The 24813-nt window shown below is 39.6% G+C and overlaps 1 protein-coding gene across 2 annotated transcripts; it reads left to right on the forward strand.

Moving 5' to 3' along the window:
- Window positions 1-2051: 2051 nt before the first annotated feature.
- si:zfos-169g10.2 (somatostatin receptor type 5) lies at window positions 2052-22982 on the forward strand. 2 transcript variants are annotated; one of them, XM_058403561.1, is made up of 2 exons: window positions 2052-2212; window positions 20625-22982. In XM_058403561.1, the coding sequence occupies exon 2, from the start codon at window positions 20661-20663 to the stop codon at window positions 22143-22145; it is 1485 nt and encodes a 494-aa protein (XP_058259544.1). In that variant the 5' UTR covers window positions 2052-2212; window positions 20625-20660; the 3' UTR covers window positions 22146-22982. The 2 variants fall into 2 exon arrangements, with proteins under 2 accessions (XP_058259544.1, XP_058259545.1); XM_058403562.1 differs by lacking the exon at window positions 2052-2212 and adding an exon at window positions 4099-4245.
- The last annotated feature ends 1831 nt before the right edge of the window (window positions 22983-24813 follow it).

The following is a 24813-nucleotide window of genomic DNA, read 5'->3' on the forward strand; positions in this document are numbered from 1 at the left end:
CCAAGGTCCAAAATGTCACACGGCTAAAGTTTATCTAGATAAACGTCCGACTGTATATTAATTGTTATCATAATCTCTGTTTTTCTTTTAGTGTGAACCTGAATTTTTCAGGTTCATTGAATAATTAAGGGTTAGGAAGCTGAGCTTTATCTGATGCAGAATCTAAAAACAATAATAATTTCATAATAATAATAATAATAATAATAATAAGCAAAAGCAAAACTCAGGATAATTCTTTAAGGGTTTAGTGGATAATTACATGTTTTTAGCTTTTTATTTCATTTTATTAGTTCTTTTAATGTGTCAAATAATCTGTAAAATAAAATAAAATGCTTCTACTTAAAACCTTTAAGGCTCAGAAGGACAACCGAAGATTACAAGATGCTAAACCTACAATATTTCTACAATCTTTCTTTCTTTCTTTCTTTCTTTCTTTCTTTCTTTTTATTTATTTATTCATAGAATGGGCATTTGTGAATTGTGAAATTTCTAAAGACAACTTATTCCATTCTGTTTGAATTAATTCACAAGTGGTGCTAACAAATAAGCATTAACCTCCAGGGAAATTGCAGGTTATAATGTGGTTTAAAGTTTGTTTTGAACAGTTTTAAGTGTCACGGCTGGACTGCAGAACAGCTAGAGCAGGACTGAAGGAAATTCAAGAAAAGATTTCATTAAAAATTAAAAATCAGGAGAAAAAACTAGCATTATTGAATTGAGGCAAGAAAAAAATACTTGCGAACTTTATCTGGGTCACTCTGACAGTCCTGTAATGGTAATTTTCAGTCAGAGCTGGCAGGATATTTGTTCCACATGTCATACTTCAGCTCAGAAATGTGACTTTTCTGGACTCGTCTGCACTGCACTCACTACCTAGGCTGGATTTTGTACCGCATATATTATACACCTTGTACTCAATCTGCACTGTTATAATAGTAACAATAGAGTTCTCAATTTATCTGCTGTATGTTTATCCTTTCTGTATATATTTTGTGTATAATTGTATTGTAATTCTATTCGGTCTAGTTTTGTTCTTGCTTAATTCTTCATTTCACTGCTTGCATGTCACACAGTGTGTGGCTATGAAATCAAATTTTAAGTTGACTTGATCACAACTCCAAGCACAAAAGAAGCCCAACTGGACAATGACTGGCAGGAGCTGAGAGACAATCAGGGATGGACAGTGTTAGAGACCAGTATACTCTGATCAATAAAAAGAAATGGGTTTAATGGAGTTTTAGGTTTTTGTTTTTGTTTTTTTTGCTGAACATGAGAGACATTATCTGGTAAAAGTTCTGAAATTCTATTCTGTATCTTATATATGAATTATATATAGGTTGCAAGTGGCTCACTAGTTTAGTGTGTGGTGTGTATAAATGAATTATATCAGTATTTTCAAATTCATGCAAAAATCACATAAATGATAACAAAAATGGGTTCTGTCATTCATCTCTCTCTCTCTCTCTCTCTCTCCCCCCTGTCTCTCTCTTCCTCTCTCCTCTGCCTCTCTCTCCCCTCAGTCTTTTTTTTCCTCTCTCCTCTGCCTCTCTCTCTCTCTCTCTCTCTCTTCTGTCTCTCCTCTCTCACCTCTGTCTCTTCCTCTCTTCTCTCCTTTCCCCCCTCTCCTCTCTCTCTCTCTCTCTCTCTCTCCCCTCTGTCTGTCTGCCTCTCTCTCTCTCTCTCATTTCTACACTATGTCAATTATGTTTTGCATCTATGTATCTATTATCCCATAATGAAGGTGCAATGTAGAAAAATAAATAAATAAAATAAAAAAAGAAAATATGTATATATGATAATTACTAATAAATACAACAGATTATCAAGAATAATTATAACGTGACATGCAACTAAATAAAATTAAAATGTCAAATTCAAATCGACTCACATGAAGCATCTATTACATCTCTCTCTCTCTCTCTCTCTCTCTCTCTCCACCCTCCCTCCCTCTATCCCTCTCTCTCCTTCTCTCTCATACTCTTCTTTCTGTCTCCCCTCTCTCGCTTCCTCTCTATCTCTCTCACACATCCACACTCACACACACACAAGCGTTCGGTTACCTGGATACGGGATGCAGTTGAGTGCAGTCCTGTGTAAGACTCTTTACTCCGCTCTTTTCTTTCCCGTGTGAGCTGCTGTCGAAGTCACGGCTCTTCAGCATCCTCTAAACCTGACCTGGCTGGTGGAGTTGGAGCGCCTCAGGTTTAATTAGGTGAGTTTGTCTTTATTAGATACTCAACTCAGTGTGGAGTCTGGAGATTTGTGGAGTATCTGTGCAGCTTTCTTATCTCCAGTGTTTTTGAAAGAAAATCGCTCCTATGTCAGTTCCTGCTTTCTCATCCAGGTGGCTTGAATAATACGAGTGATGGTGACTTTCATAAAGTTTCCCTCACAGTTCTGTCTACTTCGTGTCTAGTATTTCATTTGCCGTTGATATCCAAACCACCAAATTTAATGACATCTAAAGGAAAGATCTGGGGGAAATAAATAATAATACGTATATGATTAATAATAAGATTCCAGAGTATTTGTGATGGAGGAGATAAAACTATATGTAGATTATCTGTGAATTTATTGTTTGTCCTGCATGGTCAGTGGAACGACCTTGTGCATAAAGATGCTATGACATATAGATTTGTAGATTTGACAACAGAAGGAAAACTAAGCAACAACAGGGGTACGAGAGGCTGATGTGAACCTCTGTCCTCGTTGTCTCTGTCGTACCTCCTTCATGACTCCATCTGTATTCCCCATCTGTCCATCCATCTGTCTGGAAAGCTAAAAACAGCCTGATTTTCATTTTGGTTCCAGTCTAAACACACTAAATATGTCTTTCATATCTTCCATATATTAAGCTTATTGTATTTCCCAGCATGAGGACAGGAAGACACTGCCCAAGTGGCGTGATGCTCTCATGTCATTTGTGATTATATGGTTCGTGATCATTTCACTGATATTTCAGTTTCCAGCATTTGTTATAAAACCTGACACGTAATTTGAGAATGGATTTATTGAAGAGTCTATCATAAACCCCGGAATAAATCAAAACACTCCCCTCCTTTTTGTCCGACGACCATTAATACATATTGGAGCCCCCAGCTGTTCACACTACTGCACTTCACTTTGAGAGATGATGGGGAAAAAAACGATGACTGATGTCCTTTCCTCCCCCTGTTGGTGCAATTAGCGTCTCTTCACTAAACACTATCTCTCTCCAGCCGCCAATCGGCCCCTTTTCAATAGAGGAGGGAATGATGGATTGAGAGAATGACAGAGAGAGAAAGGAAGAGAGTGAGAGAGAGAGAGAGAGAGAGAGAACAAGAGAAAGAGAGAGAGAGAAATGAATGACTCCATCCCACCCAGAAATCCTCTTAAACTGGCTTTTTTGTCTCTGTCGCTCTGTGTGCTCTTTCTTTTCTGGCATCGATTCGCGAGTGTTTATTTTCGCTTCTTGGCGGCTAGCTAATGAGCACTCGGACTGGCATAGCTGCTTTCCAGAGAGCCAAGTTTCCACTTAGCCCGAGTCAGAGCTGAGAGCTGAGCTTCAGGATTTTTCACCCAGCAAACATGTCACTGTTGGTTTGAGTTGCTCATCTGGTATCAGCGGTATAATTCAGCTTGCTGTAAAACAGTCAGATTCAGCAAAGAACTGCTGCTGATGTTGGCCTGAGATATCACAGTATTATGCTGTTTCATACAGATTACAGAAATCACAGGAAATAAATCTTTAAAGGATGTGCTTGGGGAAAAAAAGTCCCTAGAAAATTATTTCCCTTCTATCTAACTATCACATTTTGAGTTAATGACGAGTTTTAGATCAGATCCTACACACTGTAGCTTTAACCTCCTAATTCTAGAGCCTACATTTTTTAATAAAAAAATAACATAATTTACCGTAAGAAAACAATATACTGAATTATATTCAAACACTAACATTTTTAGCCACAGCTATAAAAATATTTTAAATATAGAATAATTTTGCTTTTAAATGTCACGTCCGAATCCATTCCAGACATTTTTTTCACTCCCACTCACCGGATTACTGACTGCAGTTGTAACCTCTTTAGCCTCATTCATATCCAAGCTTTTCGTCCCGGTTTACATTTGTTTCTGCTCTTTGTTTCTCTGGATATCAGATCGATTGACCCCTGCTTGATTTCCAGCTACAAATTTGTCTACTGATTTGGCGTGTCAGTAAAAGTCTCACGCTGGCATCCAGCTGCTTCTCCTTCGTGACATTTACAGGTCAGTGAGCTGGTATATACAGTTTACTCTGATGGTTCTCCATGAAGGAATGGTGTGGGTGTAGGTTTGACCTCTAATCAAGCAGGAGAGACACCTGTTTCATCACATCTTTTAAAATACTATACTACAAGGTGTAGTTTCTGTTTAGCTGCAGACGAAAAACCACACCATCGAACCTCTTTATGGATAAGATTGGGCGCTCCTGGGTCACACTGAGCCAGATGAGGCTAAACAGTGGGTAAGAACAGCAGCCTTTAATTAAGAGAAATGTAGGATATAACACCCGGACTGGATTCTGTGTTGTTGGTTATGGATTGAAAATAATGAATAATTGAACATTTCCTTCTTGATAAAATATATGTAAGTCACTAGCTGGCTATTATGACTAACAGCAACTGGCTAACAGTGCAAATTCCACAGCCTGGATAAAGCTACTGGCCAAATGTTTTCTCATGGTCTTGCTAGCCGTAAAGATGTTCTTTCAGCACTTGCCTTTCTGGGGAACATGGGCTACCAGTTTGTTCGGTTTGTGCTTTTACAGTTCAGTTTAAGCCTGATTTGTCAGCTGGGACTTTTCTATGAATATATTGCCTCTAGTAGGCTAGGCAAAAACATTTTACATTAACCTAAATGCAAAATTCCAGTTGCAAACACAGTGTTGGGAATTATCCTATATCAGGATCGTCAGAAATATCATATTTTACACAATGTAGCTTTAACTTCATAACTCTGGTGCCTCCTAACAGACGTAACACATCAGATGGCAGAAACGTCTTGTCTAATCGACTACGTTTGAGGAAAATTGATCACTTTCTCAATTGATTTTTTTTTTGTCTACCACTTTAATTTGTTCGGTTTGTGTTTTGGCAGCTCAGACTAAACCGTATTTTTAGTTTGATCCTTAATGGGGATTCATTCATTGCTAAAAAGATACCTGAGGTACAAAAGGTGAGGAAACAGTAATGGTATTAAAGCAGTGTCCATGTCTATGCTTGTACAGGATATCAGATTGGTAAACAACAATGAATAAATAGTTTCACCACGTTGTTTGCCATATTTTCTGTATTTGTGTCCTTTCTATCCTCTTCGCTTGCTCTATGGCATCACCTTTGTCCTTTCCTCAGTGTAGCCTCATGCAGCGGTATAGTCTTTGAAAAGAAAAGTCAATACGTATTACTTAACTTTACATGATACCTATCCGGATGTTTTTCGGGAGCTAGCTTATTTGTAAGACATCAGTGTAACTCCACCTCGGGTGCATTTCCTGATTTTCTGACTCACAGCAGACATTGAAAATTCAAGTCCAGAGTCGAAAGGGTAAGCCTTTTAACTCATCCGAAGTAAGTCGATGCAGTTGTGGTGGGAACATCCATCAGAAGGTTAGCGAGAGAGAGAGTGAGAAAGAGAGCGCGAGAAAGAGAGAGAGAGAGATTGAGAGAGAGAGAGAATGTGTGTGGCGTGCAGATGATGTGATGACGTGAGCAAAGATTCTAAAGTGTTGCGCTAAATACTGAACTTATGAACAAATGAATGATGTTCTGGCTGTGAATCTGAGATAAAAATGAGTCAGGACTTTTAGACGTGTGTTTTTCCCTCAGTTGGATAACCTTCCACAGACTGTTAGTGGTTGAGGATCAAATTTTACCTGCTTTTTAGATGAACAAACACTTGCAGTATCTCAGAGAACAGAAATGGGTTTGATATCAACATTTACTTTGAAACATTTCTGTTAGGGAGAAACCGAAATACTTACGAAAAGCTACACATTCTTAAAGCTCTGAGTATCTACTTTCATATGAGCTTCATATTAACCACCACTGTGGAGGGAGACGCGACAAAGACATTCGATGCTGAACATGGAAGCAACCAAATCATCTTAGGGATGGATTGTTTACTTCCACGCCGCTACTGCTCAGCTTTTACACTTACAAAATTAAAGAAACATTTCAGAGGGATTAAAAAAACCCCACTTCTGCCTGTCACTTTGTAGCCAGATACACACCTAAAGTTGATGCCAAATCCAATTTGACCTTTAACCTACGTACAAAATTCCCACCAATTCCGACTACATAGCCTTTAATACAATAATGCCTGGGAATTCCTATACCAGGATTGTCAGATTTTAGAGTTTATCCTACACTCTGTAGCTTTATCCTCATAACTCAGGTGCCTCATAACAAAACTAACACATCAGACGGCAGAGACGTCTTGTCTAATCGACTACGCGTGGGGAAAATCGATCACTTGTTCAATTTTTTTCCTTCCACTCATTCTTTTTTTCCATTCAAACAATCATAGATGAACAAAAGAGCAGCCATATGTTGAGATTTCTTTGTGCTGTGATAGCAGGTTTCTCTCAAATTCATCAAGAAACCTCTTAACCGTTTCAGAACTTAATTGGTTTTCGTCCTCTCATTTGTTCCCGAGTGAAGAAATGTACGTTCAGACGCTGGAGAGAGTGGGCACTGAGGCTCCATTCATCATACTGGCACAGCGCATAGTGTTGTGTGACATGAGACTGGAGTGGAGTAGCGCACAAACACGACACACCACCTCCTTTCATCCTAGAATCACGCTGCTTCCATACCCACCTACACACACACACACACACACACACACTTCACGTTAAGCAATTACACTTGAGTGACAGAAGCCAACAGCTAACACCACCTTTCGGAAACCAATTGCCGCAACACTGTTAGAGATTTCTCTTCCCCTCTGTAGTTTTCTTTTCACTCGATCTCTTAAAACCTCATGGATGAAGTAGGATTCAGTGGATCCTGTGGCAGAGAGAGACAAATTCTCATCTCCTCAGACTGGTTTGTAGAATTCAAGTCCGGCTGCTGGTCCAAGTTTCTTTCAGCGTCACACAGAGCCATGGGCGAGCCAGTCAGCGTGTGTGCTGGTGATTAATAAAATATTCATCCTTGAGACATTTAGCGGCTGATTATTCTGACATTACGGTGACTCACGTAAGCGTCAGGTTGCTGAAACACAACCACACACGTTACACATGACGCGTAACAATTTGGGTTTCTTTGCTACAGTTAATTTTCCCTTTTAAATAAGTCTAGAAAAGACTTATTGACACAGACATTTCTCTAAAAATTATAATAAATAATTAAAAAAAAAGATTATGGCAGTTTATTTAATTTTTTTTTATTTTTTGGAAGGAGTCTCCAGTGTCAGCACCAACCTTATATTTTCCAAAGTTTTTTCAGAATTGTTTAAAGCAATATTTAAGGAAATGACAGGAATTAACCAGTATTATAAATAAATAAAAACGTAGAATATTGTTTTCTAAATATTGCCATATTTCTATGGTATACAAGAAGAAGAAAAAATCTTTAGGGTGTGGTTTGTTATAGGAGAATAATAAGCATCAGTGTGATGATATTTCCTTCCTGTCTCTCAGATGCATTCTGTTACCTTCTTATTTATTTATTCATTTGGATCATCTACCGTTGTAAACTAGGTTGGTATTTTTTCTTAAAAAAGCCATTCAAGACAAAGCCACGGCGGAGTGGCTCACGAGGATCCTTTCTACATTTCGATATTTTGCCATCATTATCAGCAACTTATTAAAATATCATTAATTTCAGGGCAGGCAGCGTGTGCTTGAATGCTGCACGGCATTGCGAATGCTAAATCTTCAAAAAGGCACATGCAGAGATTCTATTAAATAATCTCTGTGAAGTTGGTGCTGGCTAATGGTCCTGTAACCTAGCAGTAATAAGACATGTGAGGTATGTTTCCATTCTTTATTCCATTAAGCGTGAGCTAGTTATTTTTGCCTTTGTTTTGCTTGTTGCTTATCTGCCATTTTTATAATCAAAGTAAAAAAAAACCAACAGTATTTTGCTGACTTCAAGTGAAGCCATTACTTAAAACCCATTTTGTTCCTGTACACTGTTTACGCTGCTCCAATTCAATGTAAGTAGGCTACTTCACCCCATGACTAACGAAATACAGCTAAGGGAAATGAGAGGAAATTTAGACTAAAAGGTAGAGGTACTTATTGGCTGAAACAATGCTTCTACTACTGGGATATTTAAGCGATTAATCTTGTTTCCATTGATGAGCCCGACTGACTTCTGCCTTGGTAACACGTCCAACTAGGATCCTGGAACATCAAATCAGATGTTAGCCATCCAATCTGGCCATATATTTGTATTCGCACAGATCCTGAAAACAAAGAACGAACATAAAGCTTTAGGCTTTTCATTTTTGGCTTTTACAGATGTATGATTAAACTGAATGATTCAAACCTGACTTCCCAAAAATAACAAAAGGCAAGCTCAGTGTGAACACACTCCAGAGCAAAGTTCACACATTCCTTACTGGGAAACTGCAATCACACTACAGCTTAGAGGAATCACAGTGTCTGACATTTCACTCCAATGGCATCCATGTTTATCTTCACATCACCCATGAGATTTTTTTACGCTCACAACTATTTAAACCCACATCATTTTTTACCTCCAGTGAGAACGCTATGGATCAGATCATCAGATCTGCAGCTGTGGCTCCAACCCGATCCCCAGCTGTACTGAACTCCTTAGCCTCCCTAAAGGCCCTCGAGGGCAAACTGGTTGATGACACTCTGTCTGTTCTTTCGTGCTAATCGTCTGCATTAGGCAGCCACCCCATTATGCTCTGAACAGCGCTTCAGCCATTTACTAAGAACTTGCTGTCCATTAACATCACGGCGACCTCTTAGTAGCTAATTTCACATTAAATGAGACAAAATGTACTATCTGCTGTGCCGGATTCCTTCTTTTCTCTGAGAGAATGTCCATGGGTTGGCTTTATGGGAACATCCTGGCCTCTTGGAGAACATTTCTGCAGATTTGTTGTTGTACGTAATTAATGGAGTGGAGATCCATAACTGGAATCAAAGAGCTTGGAGCTAAATCATGCAATCATGCAGAACATTCATCTCTACTAAGTGTTTTAAATGCAGATTCCCTGTACAAGTTCAGGTGTAAAGGAAAATCTGTTGGATTGTAAATTGTGAGTGGAAGCTAAAGAACTTCTAAGCTATCACTATAAATTCATTTCAATGTCTGTACCGCTTATCCGATCCATCATCAGGTCACAGGGAGCCTGTGCCTATCTCAGGCGTCATCAGGCATCAAGGCAGGATACACCCTGGACAGAGTGCCAACCAATCACAGGGCACACACACACACTCATTCACTCACAACAGGCAATTTAGATACACCAATCAGCCTAGAAGCATGTCTTTGGACTGTGGGTGGAAACCCACCGGGAGAACATACAAACTCTACACACACAGTGAGCATGAGCAAAACTCAAACCCAGGATGCTGGAGATGTGAGGCAAACATGCTAACCACTAAGCCACCATACTATAAATTCAACACAGTAATATGAAACAGACTATGGTACCAAATTTAGTTCTCAAGCAATATCTCAATAGATACGAATACAGAGAAGAGAAGTAGTATTATTTGCTCAGACTAGAGGTGAGCAACAATGGACCAGCGACACAAAACTTACAAAACAAAACCTCCAAGAACAGGAGGCTTGTAAGTTCATGTGGACAAATTAATCAGATATGAAGCTCACTGGAGAAACAAAGCCCACATTTACATTTACATGGACATACATGGTGCATGATGCATTCACAGTGGTCACTCATGCTTAGTATTTGCAAACAAGTACGAACTAAAATAACTGTGAGTGGAATTAAACACAGCTCTGCACATGACTCTAGTTGTTTTCTTTCCAGACCTCCACTGTTACGTCTAAGACAAGTCCAAGTCCAGGACTAGCTGAGATCAAGTCCAAGTTCAAATTTCAATAAGTCTGAGATTCAATGGAGAAAATCTCTTAAAACCTACAACCCTTGTGGTTTGGTTCATACATTTTACATATGTCATGCCCACTTCAGGTTAAAATCTGGGGAACTAAACAGATACTGATACAGTGTCATTGCATTTCGCCCCAAGACTCAATGTGTTCTAATTGCATAAATTTTCACCCCTGCTGGTGTAAAAACCCCTGGTGCAACCTGTCACTATTAGACGTCACATGATAAGTCGGATGCCATCTGGCTGTGTCACATGACCTCAGTATAAACATACTCCTTTCTGGAAAGTTCCAGATTTTGTTAAAGCATATAAACAAGTAATATCATGACCAAGAAAATAGCAAAGCTCCTTGGGCAAAGCAGAAGTCAGGGTTTGATTATAGCAAACTTTGAATATCCTGTAGAAAATCTATCTTTAAAAATTTGAAATTATACGGCCAAGCGAAAAAGTTTGGTCATTTATATGGAGATCATGTGATGCAGTATTAATTGTGCACAGGTAGACTTCTGATGTCACTGCTTTTTGTAACAACAGGAATGCAAGTAACAAGTAATGCAACTTCATCATTAATAATTCTGCAAACCATATTGTAGCATAACAAAACATGGAAAAGCTGCAGGGGGTAAATACTTATGCAAGCCTGCACCTACCTTTGTGTGTATGTGTGATGTGTGTGTGTGTGTGTCCAAAATGTAGCGTAGGCATCACAGTCATTATAACACCACCCAGCCTCCATTCTCACACATCTATCCACCAAACACACACATATACCCCCCAGCAGTTTAGGATGGAAGGAGAGGTGTCACCTCCTCCCAACCCTTCATCGCCATGGTGACATGTCAGCTCCAACGAAAAGGCCTGAAAAGGCCAAAAGGAAACAGGAACAAAAGGGAACAAGACTGTGTACTTCCTCTTTGTGTCTGGAGGAGATTAGGGCCGGTATCTCAGGCTACTTTTCATTACGGATGCAGGTGAGAGGACAGAGGCAGGGGATATCAGTTCCTAGTAAGCAAGCCATAGCTGGATGGGGTGGAACCAAATGATAGGAGATCGTTATAACTAGAATGGAGGGGGTTGGGTTTTTTTTTATGGATAATGTATCTGTTTGGGAGTGTCTGCAAGTGTCGCTTTCTGTTTAACGGTTGGTGAGAAACCATTTATTTTTCTTATTTATTTTTTTTTATTGGATGCCCATTTTATTGTCTGATCCCATTTGGGCTTAGTGATCACATTTGGCAGTTTATTGTGATGTTAGCTATATAAAGAATATAAAATGCATAAGCTAAGACGTGTTCATTCATTTCCTCTCAACACTGCGTGACCAGAAGATGCGATATTGGTTGTGATATTTAATATATTAAAAAAAACACAAACATCGGCAACATTTTACAATCACGCTGCATGAAAAACCACGTACTACATACAATACCTTCTATAATGAATACTTACTTAAACGTTCACTTAGAATGTACTAATCATGAGCTAAGAAGGCGCTGACCTTAACAACGACATGTCTTATTAAAGTATCATACGTGAATAACGACTACATTAAATAGATGTTTGTTATTTAATGGATTAATTAACACGGAGAAGCAAGCTCAATCAAACATGATCTATAATATATATAATATACATTAAATGTCTGTCTTTTTATGTTGTTCAGTCTGAGCAGACAGAATTACAGATAAAGCATAAAATTAAAGATAAAGCAGATAAATAAATAAATAAATAAATAAATAAATAAATAAAACAGAAGAGAAATGGATGGAGAATGACACAAAAATTGTTTGGATAAAATTATCGGTGTTTATTATCAGGATCAAAGTCAATTATGAAAGTAATCTAGTGATGTTTGTGTAACGCAGCTGCATATGAGAAAGAACTCGAAGCCTTTATTATTACCACACATACATTACAGCACGGTGGAATTCTTTGCTTCGGATATCCCAGCTGAGAAAGTTGGGGTCAGAGCATAGGGGCAGCTATGATACAGCGCCCCTGGAACAGGGAGGGTTAAGGTATACTGTTAAACTAAACCGAAAACCTTGATCAATTGGCCAACAGTGGAGCTTGGTGGTGCTGGGGCTTGTATGTACACCCGGTCATCCATGTGCTGTAAAAGAAAACATGATTCATCAGACCAGGCCACCTTCTTTCATTGCTCCATGGTCCAGTTCTGATGCTCATGTGCACATTGTTGGTGCTTTCGGCGGTCACAGGGATCAGCATGGACACCCTGACTGGTCTGTGGCTATCCAGCCCCATACACAACAAACTGTGCTGCACTGTGTATTCTGACCCCTTTCTATCAGAACCAGCATTAACGTCTTCAGCAGTTTGAGCAACAGTAGCTCGTCTGTTGGATCGGATCACACGGGCCAGCCTTAGCTCCCCAATGAGCCATGGCTGCCCATGACCCTGTCACTGGTTCACCACTATTCCTTCCTTGGACCACTATCTTGGTCATGGTCAGTCATTATGTTTATATCTGTTGCCTTTGTTGATGTAATGTTGTGTGTGTGTGTGTGTGCCGTAAAACTGGACGCCGTGTTATCCAGGTTTTTATTGCATAGTCACATTTTGTTGAGGTTTCCATGTCATAGTTTTATGTAAGTTGTGTCAGTCTTTGTTTTGTTAACTAAAAGCAGTGCACGTACTTTTGGGTCTGATCTTCTACTGCAGGCGATCGAGCTTACGGCAGAGAATTGAACCCAATACCTTTATTACTTCTATTATTCGTGGTAAGAGAAGAAATGTCCTGCACATTCATCTTCCTGAAAGTAATTTGACTTGGCATGCAAAACATACTAGCTGGTCAACCCTGCTGCTGTAATGAATAGGAGCCAATCAGTGGTGCAGGGTCTCATTATTTAGAAAGATTTTCAGAGCCAATAGCAGATCACTATCATGAACACACAGGCAGACAGATTATTTGTTGTCCGAACCATGAAGATTCATAGATTCATGAAGAATTATAGAATAATGTTTTTAAAAAAAGAGGTTAAAATGATCTTTCTTTAAAATCAGTTCGGTTGAGTGAAATATAATTTGTACAGCACTTGCACCAGTAGACATTGTGACAAAGCAGCTTTACAGAAGTTTTAATTTAGCTCCTTAATAAGCAAGACTGAATTCAAGAAAGGAACCTTGCGATTCAAAAGATACTCACCGTAAGGGACAAAAGGCAAGCTGGACAAACTGTGGAGAAAATGTGCGGTATGTTAGGAGTTTTTATATGAGCATAAAACCTTCAGATGAACTACAATAGTTTACAGTCACAACAGTAGTATTGTCTGCACTAAGAAGGTGAATCATGGGTACAAGTAACTCCAAGACAACGAAGAACGAGGAACAGAAGCAGGAGTGTTCTCCCCACATCCCCTCAGGTTTAGGGGTCATCCATCATCAGACCAATCAGTGATCAGGCAACTTGCTCCATAGAAGCTATTATTATTTTTGTTACTCCATTCAGGTTGCTGTGTCTTCGGTCATTTATTGTACTTCTGCAACTAAACAATTTCCCTCATCTATAATATAAATTATAAGGACATGGGGGGGAAAAGACACAAGAAGTAAAAATGTACAGTACAAGATTACTATTAGTGCAAATAATAAAAAATAAAATTATGTGCATGTATAAAGTGTAAAGTAAACATGGAAGATATGGTAAACATGTGGCAAGTAAATGCAGGGTTAAGAACAGCGATGGGGTAAAATGCAGTGTGTCTTAATAATAATAATGATAATAAAATAAATACATTTTAAAAAATGATTTTGTTAAAATACATTACATAAAAACATATAATACAACATTTAATTATTTATTAATTAATGAATTTATTAATTTATTTATTTAGTTAGTTAGTTAGTTAGTTAGTTAGTTAGTTTTTTTTAATCTAAAAAAAAATACTATTATACTGAACTATACTTTCAAAAGGAAAAGCTTCCTTCAAATACTTATTAACTTTGATGCCGGAAGCACCCGGGCCAGCTCCATCTGGATTTATTTTCCCTCTTCACTTCCTGAACACTTCCAACCATTTGATACGGCCTCGATGATGGCCGACCTCGATTCTTTTCTGAAGGACGTGGCACAAAAGGACAGGAGTCAAGAATACATCAAGTAGAGTATTGAGAAGACCCCAGGGATGCTAACAAACTAGAGGAGCTCAAACTAGGAATGAAAAGAACTGGAGAATAAGAGAACAAGAAAACTCAAGACCCAGAAATTAAAAGGAGATTTTTGAAGTAGACAGAAAGATTCTATTTAATTCCATCTCTCGTCGCATTTAAGTTGGCCCTAGACTATGTAATTAGAGCTGTCTTTTATGATTAGTTGTCACTGAATGAGAGGAATATAATCTTGGCTGAATTCTCTAGTGTGATAAAGCTATCTCCATGTCAGATGATATGATGAAGATGTTCTAACGAGAGACGTACTGTTATAAGAAATGACTAAGTTCTGTTAAAAGCGTGCTGAACAAATCACGTCTTCATTAAAAGTCCTCAAAGTGAGCTTGAGATAATAATGATATTATTTTCTCATTAGCATGTTTTGTTTAGATTTTACTATTTATTATAGCTGTCCTGTGAGGGTTATGGACAGACAGACAGACAGACAGACAGACAGACAGACAGACAGACAGACAGACAGACAGACAGACAGATAGATAGATAGATAGATAGATAGATAGATAGATAGATAGATAGATAGATAGATAGATAGATAGATAGATAGATAGATAGAAGTTCATTAATATTAAACAAACACAAAAAATAAGTGTTTATTGCTTTGGGAAAGTCAGTAATGAGAAGCTTTTTTATTCGCTGGTTGTTAAACTTATTTGTTTCCTAAATAAAGACCGAATAGCCTGGAGAATAAAGCTGCTTGTGCTGTACTGTGGGACAAGTCATTTATCCAGCTTTAAGTATTCAGCTTGGAATAAAAACTAAGAGTCAGCAAACTGTGAATGTTCCCAGAGCCTGATCTGTACTTTTAGTATCTGAGCAAACTCAGGAGTCAGGTGTTTGAACAATTACACAATTTCCTGTATAAATGCCTTTAGTATCACTAGGGTTGAAAAGAAGTGTGTGTGTGTGTGTGTGTGTGTGTTGGGGGGGGATGCTGTACACCTGATCTTAAGGACCATGGTTGTACCATTAATTGGTACATTTGTATTCTTTGTGCTGACCCAGTACCCTAATGGATAAGGCATCAGCCTTCGGAGCTAGAGCTATTGTGGGTTTCAGTCCCATCTGTGTTGGGAATGTCACACATCTTTGAGGTGGTGGTAGCTCAACTGGTTAAGGCTCTTGTTGTTGTTGATTGGAAGGTTGGGGTTTTGCCCCAAGCTGCTGCTGTTATAGGTCAGGGTTCAAGCCCCAGCACTGCCAAGCTGCTGCTGTTGTAGGTCAGGGTTCAAGCCACAGCACTGCCAAGCTGCTGCTGTTATAGGTCAGGGTTCAAGTCCTAGTGCTGCCATTTTTGTAGTTCAGGGTTCAAGCCCCAGTACTGCCAAGCTGCCACTGTTGTAGTTCAGGGTTCAAGCCCCAGTGATGCCAAGCTGCCACTGTTGTAGGTCAGGGTTTAAGCCTGAGGGTTGCCAAGCTGCCACTGTTGTAGGTCAGGGTTCAACCTCCACTGTTGTTCATGCCTCAACAGGGTCCAATCTGCCACTGTTGTAGGTCAGGTTTCGAGCCCCAGCACTGCCAAGCTGCTATTGTTATAGGTCAGGGTCCAAGCTCTCACTGTTGTACGTCAGGGTTCAAGCCCCAGCGCTGCCAGTCTACCACTGTTGTAGGTCAGGGTTCAAGCCCAAGTGCTACCATGCTGCCACTGTTATAGGTCAGGGTACAAGCCCTAACGCTGCCATTTTTGTAGTTCAGGGTTTAAGCCCCAGTGCTGCCAAGCTGCCACTGTTGTAGGTCAGGGTTCAAGCTCCACTGTTGTTCATGCCTCAACAGGGTCCAAGCTCCCACTGTTGTAGGTCATGGTTCAAGCCCCAGCACTGCCAATCTGCACTGTTGTAGGTCAGGTTTCGAGCCCCAGCACTGCCAAGCTGCTATTGTTGTAGGTCAAGGTCTAAGCTCCCACTGTTGTAGGTCAGGGTTCAAGCCCCAGTGCTGCCAGTCTACCACTGTTATAGGTCAGGGTTCAAGCCCCAGTGCTGCCAGTCTGCCACTGGTGTAGGTCAGGGTTCAAGCCCAAGTGCTGCCATGCTGCCACTGTTATAGGTCAGGATACAAGCCCTAGTGCTGCCATTTTCATAGTTCGGGGTTCAAGCCCCAGTACTGCCAAGCTGCTATTGTTGTAGGTCTGGATTCAAGCTCCCACTGTTGTAGGTCAGTGTTCAAGCCCTAGCGCTGCCATTCTGCCACTGTTGTAGGTCAGGGTTCAAGCCCCAGCTCTGCCATTCTGCCACTGTTGTAGGTCAGGGTTCAAGCCCAAGTGCTGCCTTGCTGCCACTGTTGTAGGTCAGCATTCAGGCCTAAGCAAGGGGATTGACCGTGTGCTCTGACCCTAACATCCAAAGCTGGGCTATGCAAAGAAAGAATTTCACTGTGCTGTAATGGATATGTGACAAAAACAAAGGCTCCTTATACTTCAAGAACAAAAATGGACCTGTATGTTTTTCCTAACAGGATCAGTACCACTGTCTGATCTGATGATGGCTCTTTTCTGTCTACTGATCTGAGAATAAACTCAGTGTAGGACGCAGCAGAGGAACACAGGAGTCAAGCATATATCAAGTAGAGTATTGAGAAGACCCCAGGGATGCTAATAAACTAGAGGAGCTCAAACTAGGAAAGAGGAGATCTGGAGAATAAACACAGAGTAAAGACACTGAAGAGCTGAGTGTCTCTCACATGGCAAGTGATTTCACGATTCTCTGGAATGGAATAAAGATAAAAACCCTGTCATTTTCAGTACACACAGCAGTGACTCTGCAGCAATCAGTTGTTATATGGGTCATCAAGTCATTTCACTTTGAATCAAATTCTTGTGCTGTTTGGCTGCCTTGGAGAGAGAAGACAGATGCTAAAATGTGTCCATAAACTGCACTGTGTCCAAAGATATTCGATAAAATAAATAATATCTAATTAAAAAAAAATACATTTTTGTTATACAACAGTTAGTTACCGTCCATTAATCTGATTGGCTGAGAGGCATTTCATGCGCGTTTATATCTATTAACCTTCGGTACATAAAATTCCATTTCCTGTTTCAAATCAGTTTCTACTGTAGTGTTTGTCACATCATCCTTTTCACAAATATAACTTCAGACTTAAACTTTAAACGTTTCTCAGGTGAAGATGAGTAACAAGAAGGCATTTTTTTTTTACCGGAATATACAAATCAACATGAGCTAGCATGACGATCATCTAGCTAACATGTTATGAAGTGAGTACGATTTCTTCTTGATCTGTTTCCACTAGCGATACAAAACTTAACAGTGCGCTTAGCCATTTAGTGACAAAACCTCAGTGACTCGATATTAATTTCTTGTTTATAGAACTGTTGTATAAAAGTGTGTGGTTTTAATTCTTAGATATAATGAAAATAAATATACAGTTAAAGCCTCTCTCCAAGTTCAAGATCATTACAGATAAATATGCTTCTTCTTAAAAATAAGATTCATTTCCAGTGCTTGCTAGCAAACTTGTAGTTCCAGCACAGAGTTTGTCTCGTCCAAACCGCAGCTAATCATATACATTTTGGCGTAAGTGGAAATAGTTGCAATTTTCATTTTTAGCCCCAACTATTCATTTGATTATAGGAATTTTAACCACTCCAATCTGCCATAAAGACAAAACAAGAGTGAAAAATTGAAATCCAATTTCCATAAGTATTCAGAGCTTTTATCCAGTGCTTTGATTACAGCTGTGAGGATTTTTAGGCTGGGTCTCCGCCGACGTTGTGTGCCATTATGCAAGTGGACTTTTTTTTTTTTTTTCCTGAACTGAACTATTCTTTAAGTGCAGATAGCTCTATGCATGAAGGAAATGCAATACTCCTCATAGAACCAATAAAACTGTCCAATTAAAGTCAAGTGCCATACAGGCATATTGCAGACTCTGACGGTATGAACAGGTTCATTCAAATGCGGCGCATTGCCGTAGTGGCTCGGGTCCTTTGCTTGAAGTGCCGTCGCTTTGCAATCGGAAATAAAAAGCTATATACATGAGACCATTAACTCATATTATGCAGTCAAAGTGGAGTTTAAGAGCTGTGTACTTCAGGCATGGTGTGTGTAAATGTGTGTGTGTGTGTGTTTTGCTCTCTTTTGAGAAACCAGATGTCAAAATAAAAAAATTAAAAATTATTCAAATTGTACCTTTTAAGTGTTTGTATGTGCCCTTGTTTTCATATCTTGGTGGGGACCAAATGTCCCAACAAGGACAGAAATATCTAAAAAAAATTTGACCTTCTGGGGACATTAAGCTGGTCCTACGTGTTTTTATTTTAGATTTTTAGGATTATATTGAGGCATAGGTTTAACATTAATGAACTGCTTTAATAAGTATGTCATATGAAGGTCCTCACAATGATAGAAAGACTAATGTGTGTGTGTTTGTGTGTTGCTCTCTTTTGAGAAACCAGATGTCAATTGTTAGGTGTTAAAATTGGATCTTTTTGGTCAATTAAAAGCCATTCCATTCCTTTTTATATAGTGAAACCTGTGTTTTATTTTTGGCTACTGAGGTTAATCAGTGAGCTGCTTTAATAGCTATGTTAAAGGGAGGTCCTCACAATGATAGTAAGACGAATGTGTGTGTGTCTGGTATTGGGTACATGTTTTTATCTTCGCTTCCTATCATCACATCAGCACGTCTTTTTCCCATCAAGCGGCCAAGTCGAGGCAGAGTGTCTTCAAACAAAAATGACTACATTCCCCCTGGACACGATGGCTACATATTCAATTTGTCTTTCTTTCACATTCAGGAGCTGAACAGTCCTGCTTTTGACAGAGTTTCATTGTAACAGCTTGCTCAGCTTTATTGCTTTCTGAGTCTGAAAGCTCACCCACCAGCCAGAGGTCCCTGCCCTGGGGAGGCTAAAAAATAATAATCACATTGTTAACCTGCTTCATTTGCATTTTACTGAGCCTCAGAGGCCACATCAGCCTGAGATGACAGGACACACAAAACCAGTCAGTGGGTAGTGTGTAAAGAATATTACATAATACATGTAGGCTGTTATTCTAGTGAAAGAAAACTGGAAATCAGGATGAACAAAAAAGAGTTGATTTTTCTGTCATTCTAATAGGCAAAAATCAGTTTTGCTAAAACTCATCATAAAAAAAATCATTGTGCACATGCCTACTTTTACTGGCTATTCAATGTAGCAATAAATGGATAAAACAATACATGTTCTTTAACGTATACAGTTTATTGACTTGCCTGTTTATTAGGTGTTGTTTATGAATATAGCTTTTCTAATAACGTGAAAATATTTGGTAGGGTTTTTTCCCCTTATTCCACAGCTTCCTAGCTGAATTCTCAAATTCTGATTGGTTAGAACGTCTTGAGTCCTTGTCTGAAAGACGTTTTGGCTGCAAAGCAAATCTTTGCTAAATCTGGGGACACTACAATTCTAATCTAAAAACGTTATTTAATAGTTTCCATAGTGACAACTTCAGCTAATCTGCAGAGACTCTGAACGTAATAACTTATCTAATAAACCTCTAATTGTTCATATTGTGAAGCTTTTTTTAATCCAGTAAGGCTTTAAGGTTTATTTAGTCAGGGAGCTAAGAGTCTCTTCATACCACCACCCCTTTGTTGATTTTTCCATAACAGCTAGTATTTATGCAGCCAGTTTATTAGCTAATTACATGTATATTTTTATCAGCATGATTTGAAGCTCATGCCTATTTTCATTATCCAATTTAATAAGATTTATGCAAGATCATTTACAGAAATGTGCTATACGTAGGAAACATTTTCTACATAGCCTACAAACTAGGTAGGCTATGTAGAATACATAAAAAATAAATGTAAAAAATACATAAAAACACATATACATGTGTTTTCCTTCCCTAAAGCTAATAGAGCCGCCTGTGAATTATGCCACGCGACAGCCCTGTCAGCCTTTTGCTCTATGCTTCTCTAATAAAAAGCCAATTAGCCAGCATTAGCATGATGGTGGGGAAAAGGTGCAAAGCGTGGGTGCTGGCGTCATAAGAGGTAGCTAACAACACAAATGCAGCTGTTATGGACCTGTCGAGGCTCATCACAGGCCATTATTTATCCTTCTCACTCATTTCCTGCACTGTCAGGGGCCAGGCTCTTTGTAATATCCTCTGACATGGTTTGCCAACGTTCTTCATGGTCTGTACATGCTTTCTGCTTGTCTCAGTAATGAATGGACATGGTTTAAGTACACAGTTTGTGTGCTGGGTCGAAGTCGGTCACAAAACATTTCCCAGATCATGAATCTCCTACTGTTTTTCAGCTTATCTCACCATTAAAGCTAATGATATTTATCCTGATAATACAAAACACTACAAAACAATGTTGTTGTTTTTTTTCATATTTACAGGTAACATGCTGAGATTCTAAAGACCTATCTGATAAGATGGAGACACCAAATCGGATCCGAGCATCAGCACTCACAAAACCATGGGGCAACAATTCCGTTCTCTCAAGCAATTTGGACTTTACTGCCTCCCCTCCACTCCCAAATGATACATTCCTCCTCAATGGGTCTCTGCAGAACTGGACGGAGAACTACGACACCGGTTTCATGCCAAGCGTTGCTGGAATCCTCATTCCTCTTATCTATATAATAGTCTGCGTGGTCGGTTTAGGGGGCAACACCTTGGTCATTCACATCGTCTTGCGCTACTCTCAGACCCAGTCCGTCACAAACATCTACATCCTGAACCTGGCCATAGCTGACGAGCTTTTCATGCTTGGACTTCCCTTTCTGGCTGTCCAGAATGCTCTTCTGTCCTGGCCATTTGGGTCACTGATGTGTCGCCTGGTCATGACTGTGGATGCCATTAACCAGTTCACCAGCATCTTCTGCCTGACCGTAATGAGTATTGATCGCTACTTGGCAGTAGTGCATCCTCTCCGGTCTTCCAGGTGGCGCCAACCTCGAGTAGCCAAGGCAGTCAATGCCACAGTATGGGCGGTTTCCTTTCTAGTCGTTCTTCCAGTTGTGATTTTCGCTGATGTTTTACAGGACGACGGGAACTGCAGCATAGTATGGCCTGAACCTGCAGAAGTCTGGAAAGCTGCATTTATTGTTTACACAGCCACTGTAGGATTCTTTGGGCCTCTGTTAGTCATCTGCATGTGCTACCTGCTCATCGTAATCAAGGTCCGCAGCTCCGGACGCAGAGTCCGAGCCACGTCCATCCGGCGGCGTAAGTCTGAGCGGAAGATCACGCGAATGGTGGTGATAGTGGTAGCTGTGTTTGTGTTTTGTTGGCTGCCATTCTACATATTAAACATTGTCAACCTGCTAGTACTGCTCCCGGGAGAGTTCCGGGGTCTGTATTACTTTGTGGTGGTCCTTTCATATGCCAATAGCTGTGCCAATCCCATACTATACGGATTCCTCTCTGACAACTTCAAGCGAGGCTTCAGGAAAGCTCTGTGTCGTTCGACCAGGCGAGTAGAAAACCAGGATTTACAACAGGGGACAGTCGGAAACCACACCCTGCCCCTAGAGGAAATGAAAAAGGACCTCGAGCTGACAGACTGCCTGAAAGAATCCTGTCAAGAAATACAACAAAACAGTGGGGAAGAAGCGGAAGATGTTCACGAAGCAGATATGGGTTACATTGAGAATGCCATCCAGATGACAGAAATCTGTAGATCTGTAAAGAACGGCTGCAGAAATAGGCACAGGGAGGCCACTAGGACCGTAGTCTCAAGCTTGGTTGATGCCAAGGAAGCAGGTCCAAGTAATGGAAACAGAACTGGGGAAAATGGGGACTATATTAGTCCAACCTATGGACGTGTTGTTAGTTTCAACGGATCTCAGAGAGGAAGCATCAAACCAGTGGCAGAGGAATTAGGAGACAGTGTCCTGGAAATCAGCTATTTGTAAAACTGTGTGTCCTCTATTACTTTCAAGTGAAATGCTAAATGATGCCAAAATGTCATTATCTGCAAGTGTCTTATGTCTTTAAGTGTCTCTTGGAATTTTACAAATCATTTGGGTCTCAGAAACGGCAATATACAAAAAAGTGAAAGAAAAAAAAAATGAGAGCAGGCTTTTCTTTTCATGTACTTTTCCTTTGGCACCAGAAGACTTTTTTTTGTTGGTTAACCGAAGGGTAAAACTTGACAATCTGTCAAAACAAAAAAAAATCCAAAAAGAAAGAAAATAAATATAGGTGCTTTGGTCACAATGTGCACCAGGACTAGAACCCCTAAAGCCACAGCTTTCCCAAGTCCCCGTTTGAGCGAGATCGTCTCGTAGCAGTTTTATCATGCTTGAGCAGACTGCGTTTCCTTTCAAAAAAGTTTGAGTTATTTCAACCAGATCAGTGTATATACTGGATATGTTTATACGTCTGGCTCTTTTGTGCTCTGAGCCGTGTTTAGGATGGCAACTGTATATGCGTTTACATAAAATATTGTCATTCAAAGAGACGTCTTATGTTTCACTGTATTACTGTATAGTATATTTGTATAATGGGCATATTGTGTGACTGTCATAGATGTTATATGTTCATATTTCAACATTAAAACTACACAAACCTAATGTGTATTTTGTTTGTTTGTTTTGTAATTTACAATCTGATGCTGTTGAATAAATAAAGCACTGATTTGTAATGAGGCAGCATTTGTAAGCTGTGCCATGTACAAAATGAGATGTCTTCGTGCTTGCTGATAAAGACATGAACACCCTCCCTGTACTGCTTTTTTTTTTGTGTGTGTGTGTGTGTGTGTGTGCTTGTTTGTGCTGTGTCACATTTTCATCTCCTTAGTTCTGATGTTTCAACATCAAATTCACAACCCTGTCCAAATATTTTCGGTCCTGCAATATTCTTTTAAAGGTGAACAGAAGTTAAATAAATGGTTGAACAATTTGGATGTTGGTACAAATAACTTGTCGTTTGTGTCTTAAATGTGCAAATAATATTGTTAAGTATAAAAAGAAGTAAGCTCCCAAGTGAAAACATTTACCACGCATGAGTGTGGCATCAGCAATCTCCCAAAGATGGCATGGTCATCCACGGCCAGGGGATTGGCTGTGCTCTCTGGATGGAAGGATGGTATACTATCATCATCAGTGAGTTCATGTATTAGGAAGAAGGCTGATAATACCTGCCACTGAGTGTGCGTGACACAGCATGAACAGCAATTCAATAAGATTTGGTTGGTTAGTTTAATGTCCCATAGGTAGCGCTTCACTCCTGTTGGCAGCCTTCAAAAGATCTGGCTGGTGAATAGAAATTGGGAGGTGAGTAAATTAGGGACTAAATGTGGCTAGGAAAAAGAGTACAGTGGAACCTTGGCATACGAATGCCCTCTCTTACGAATTTTCGCCTTAAGAATTGAAATTTGCATCGGCATATGAAGTATTTTCGGCATCCGGACGAACCGAACCGAACGCCAGCTAAGTTGAGCGTACGTCTGGGAGCCATTCAAAACTTGTTTGCATCAGTGGAAAGCCAAACGAAGCTATCCGAATTTTATGGATTGTTCTTCACTCAGCGAAAGCTGTTTCGAAATGAGTCAACCCACGATATAAACGTTGCCTTCGGCGTACGTTCAAAAGCTACATGATTTTCCGGCCGTTTTTTTGTTGACAGATTGGTGGTGTGGGTGGTCTGTTCTATTTTTAGCCCAAGCTTGGTGGCACAACTTCCTGTGAGGAGCCTTGACATGGAATGCTTGGCTTTGGTCAGTTCTTTGTAAGCAGCCGTACAGTTTACATACGCTTCATATTGGTCATATTTTTGAGTGGCTGGAACGGATTATCTGCATTTACATTATTTCTTATGGGAAAATGTGTATCGCAATACAAATTACGAACACGCCTCCAGAACGAATTAATTTTGTATGCCAAGGTTCCACTGTGACAAAATTAATAAAGAATACACCAAATAGCTCCTCAACCACAATCATTTTGATAATAAATCAAAATGATTCAATTGTTCAGCCTTAAACTTTGTTGGACATTGATTAAAACCCGTCTCAAGCTCTAACTTAATTAACAGCAATTCTCCAATGATGTGCTCTCTGATTAATTTCTCTTCTGGAAACTGGACTGCAGGAATTATAGATACCAAGCTATCTTTTCTCATGGAAAATCAATAAAAACAAGTCTCTGAAAGGCGTCACTTGTGTCTCACCTTACTTTAGCTGAAAAGGGCCAGTTCTTTGTCGTAACATGAACATGTCCAGGTGATGACAAAAAAAAAGTTGACTGACCAACGAGGATAGAAATTGTCGATGGGTACTGTAGATATTAAAGCACAGTGAGAGACTGATGGTTGTTTGAGGGTTCATGAGTCTTAATGCAGGTCATTTTCGGAATGCTTAAGTAGTTTTGTGTGAAAAGTAAACGAATCGTTATTTACACATTCCGAATGATGGAAACCAGATGGTCATAATACATTTATAAGCATAACATGCAGTTGATCTGAACCACACTGGTCAAGATATGCATAATTAGAATATAGAAAATATTATTACGACGTTATATCTGTCCATTTAATTAATTACAATGAATGTAGGGCATAAAGGAAAACCTAGACAGTGAT

This window comes from Hemibagrus wyckioides, linkage group LG11 (genome assembly GCF_019097595.1).
Source record: "Hemibagrus wyckioides isolate EC202008001 linkage group LG11, SWU_Hwy_1.0, whole genome shotgun sequence".
NCBI classification, from domain to species: Eukaryota; Metazoa; Chordata; class Actinopteri; order Siluriformes; family Bagridae; genus Hemibagrus; species Hemibagrus wyckioides.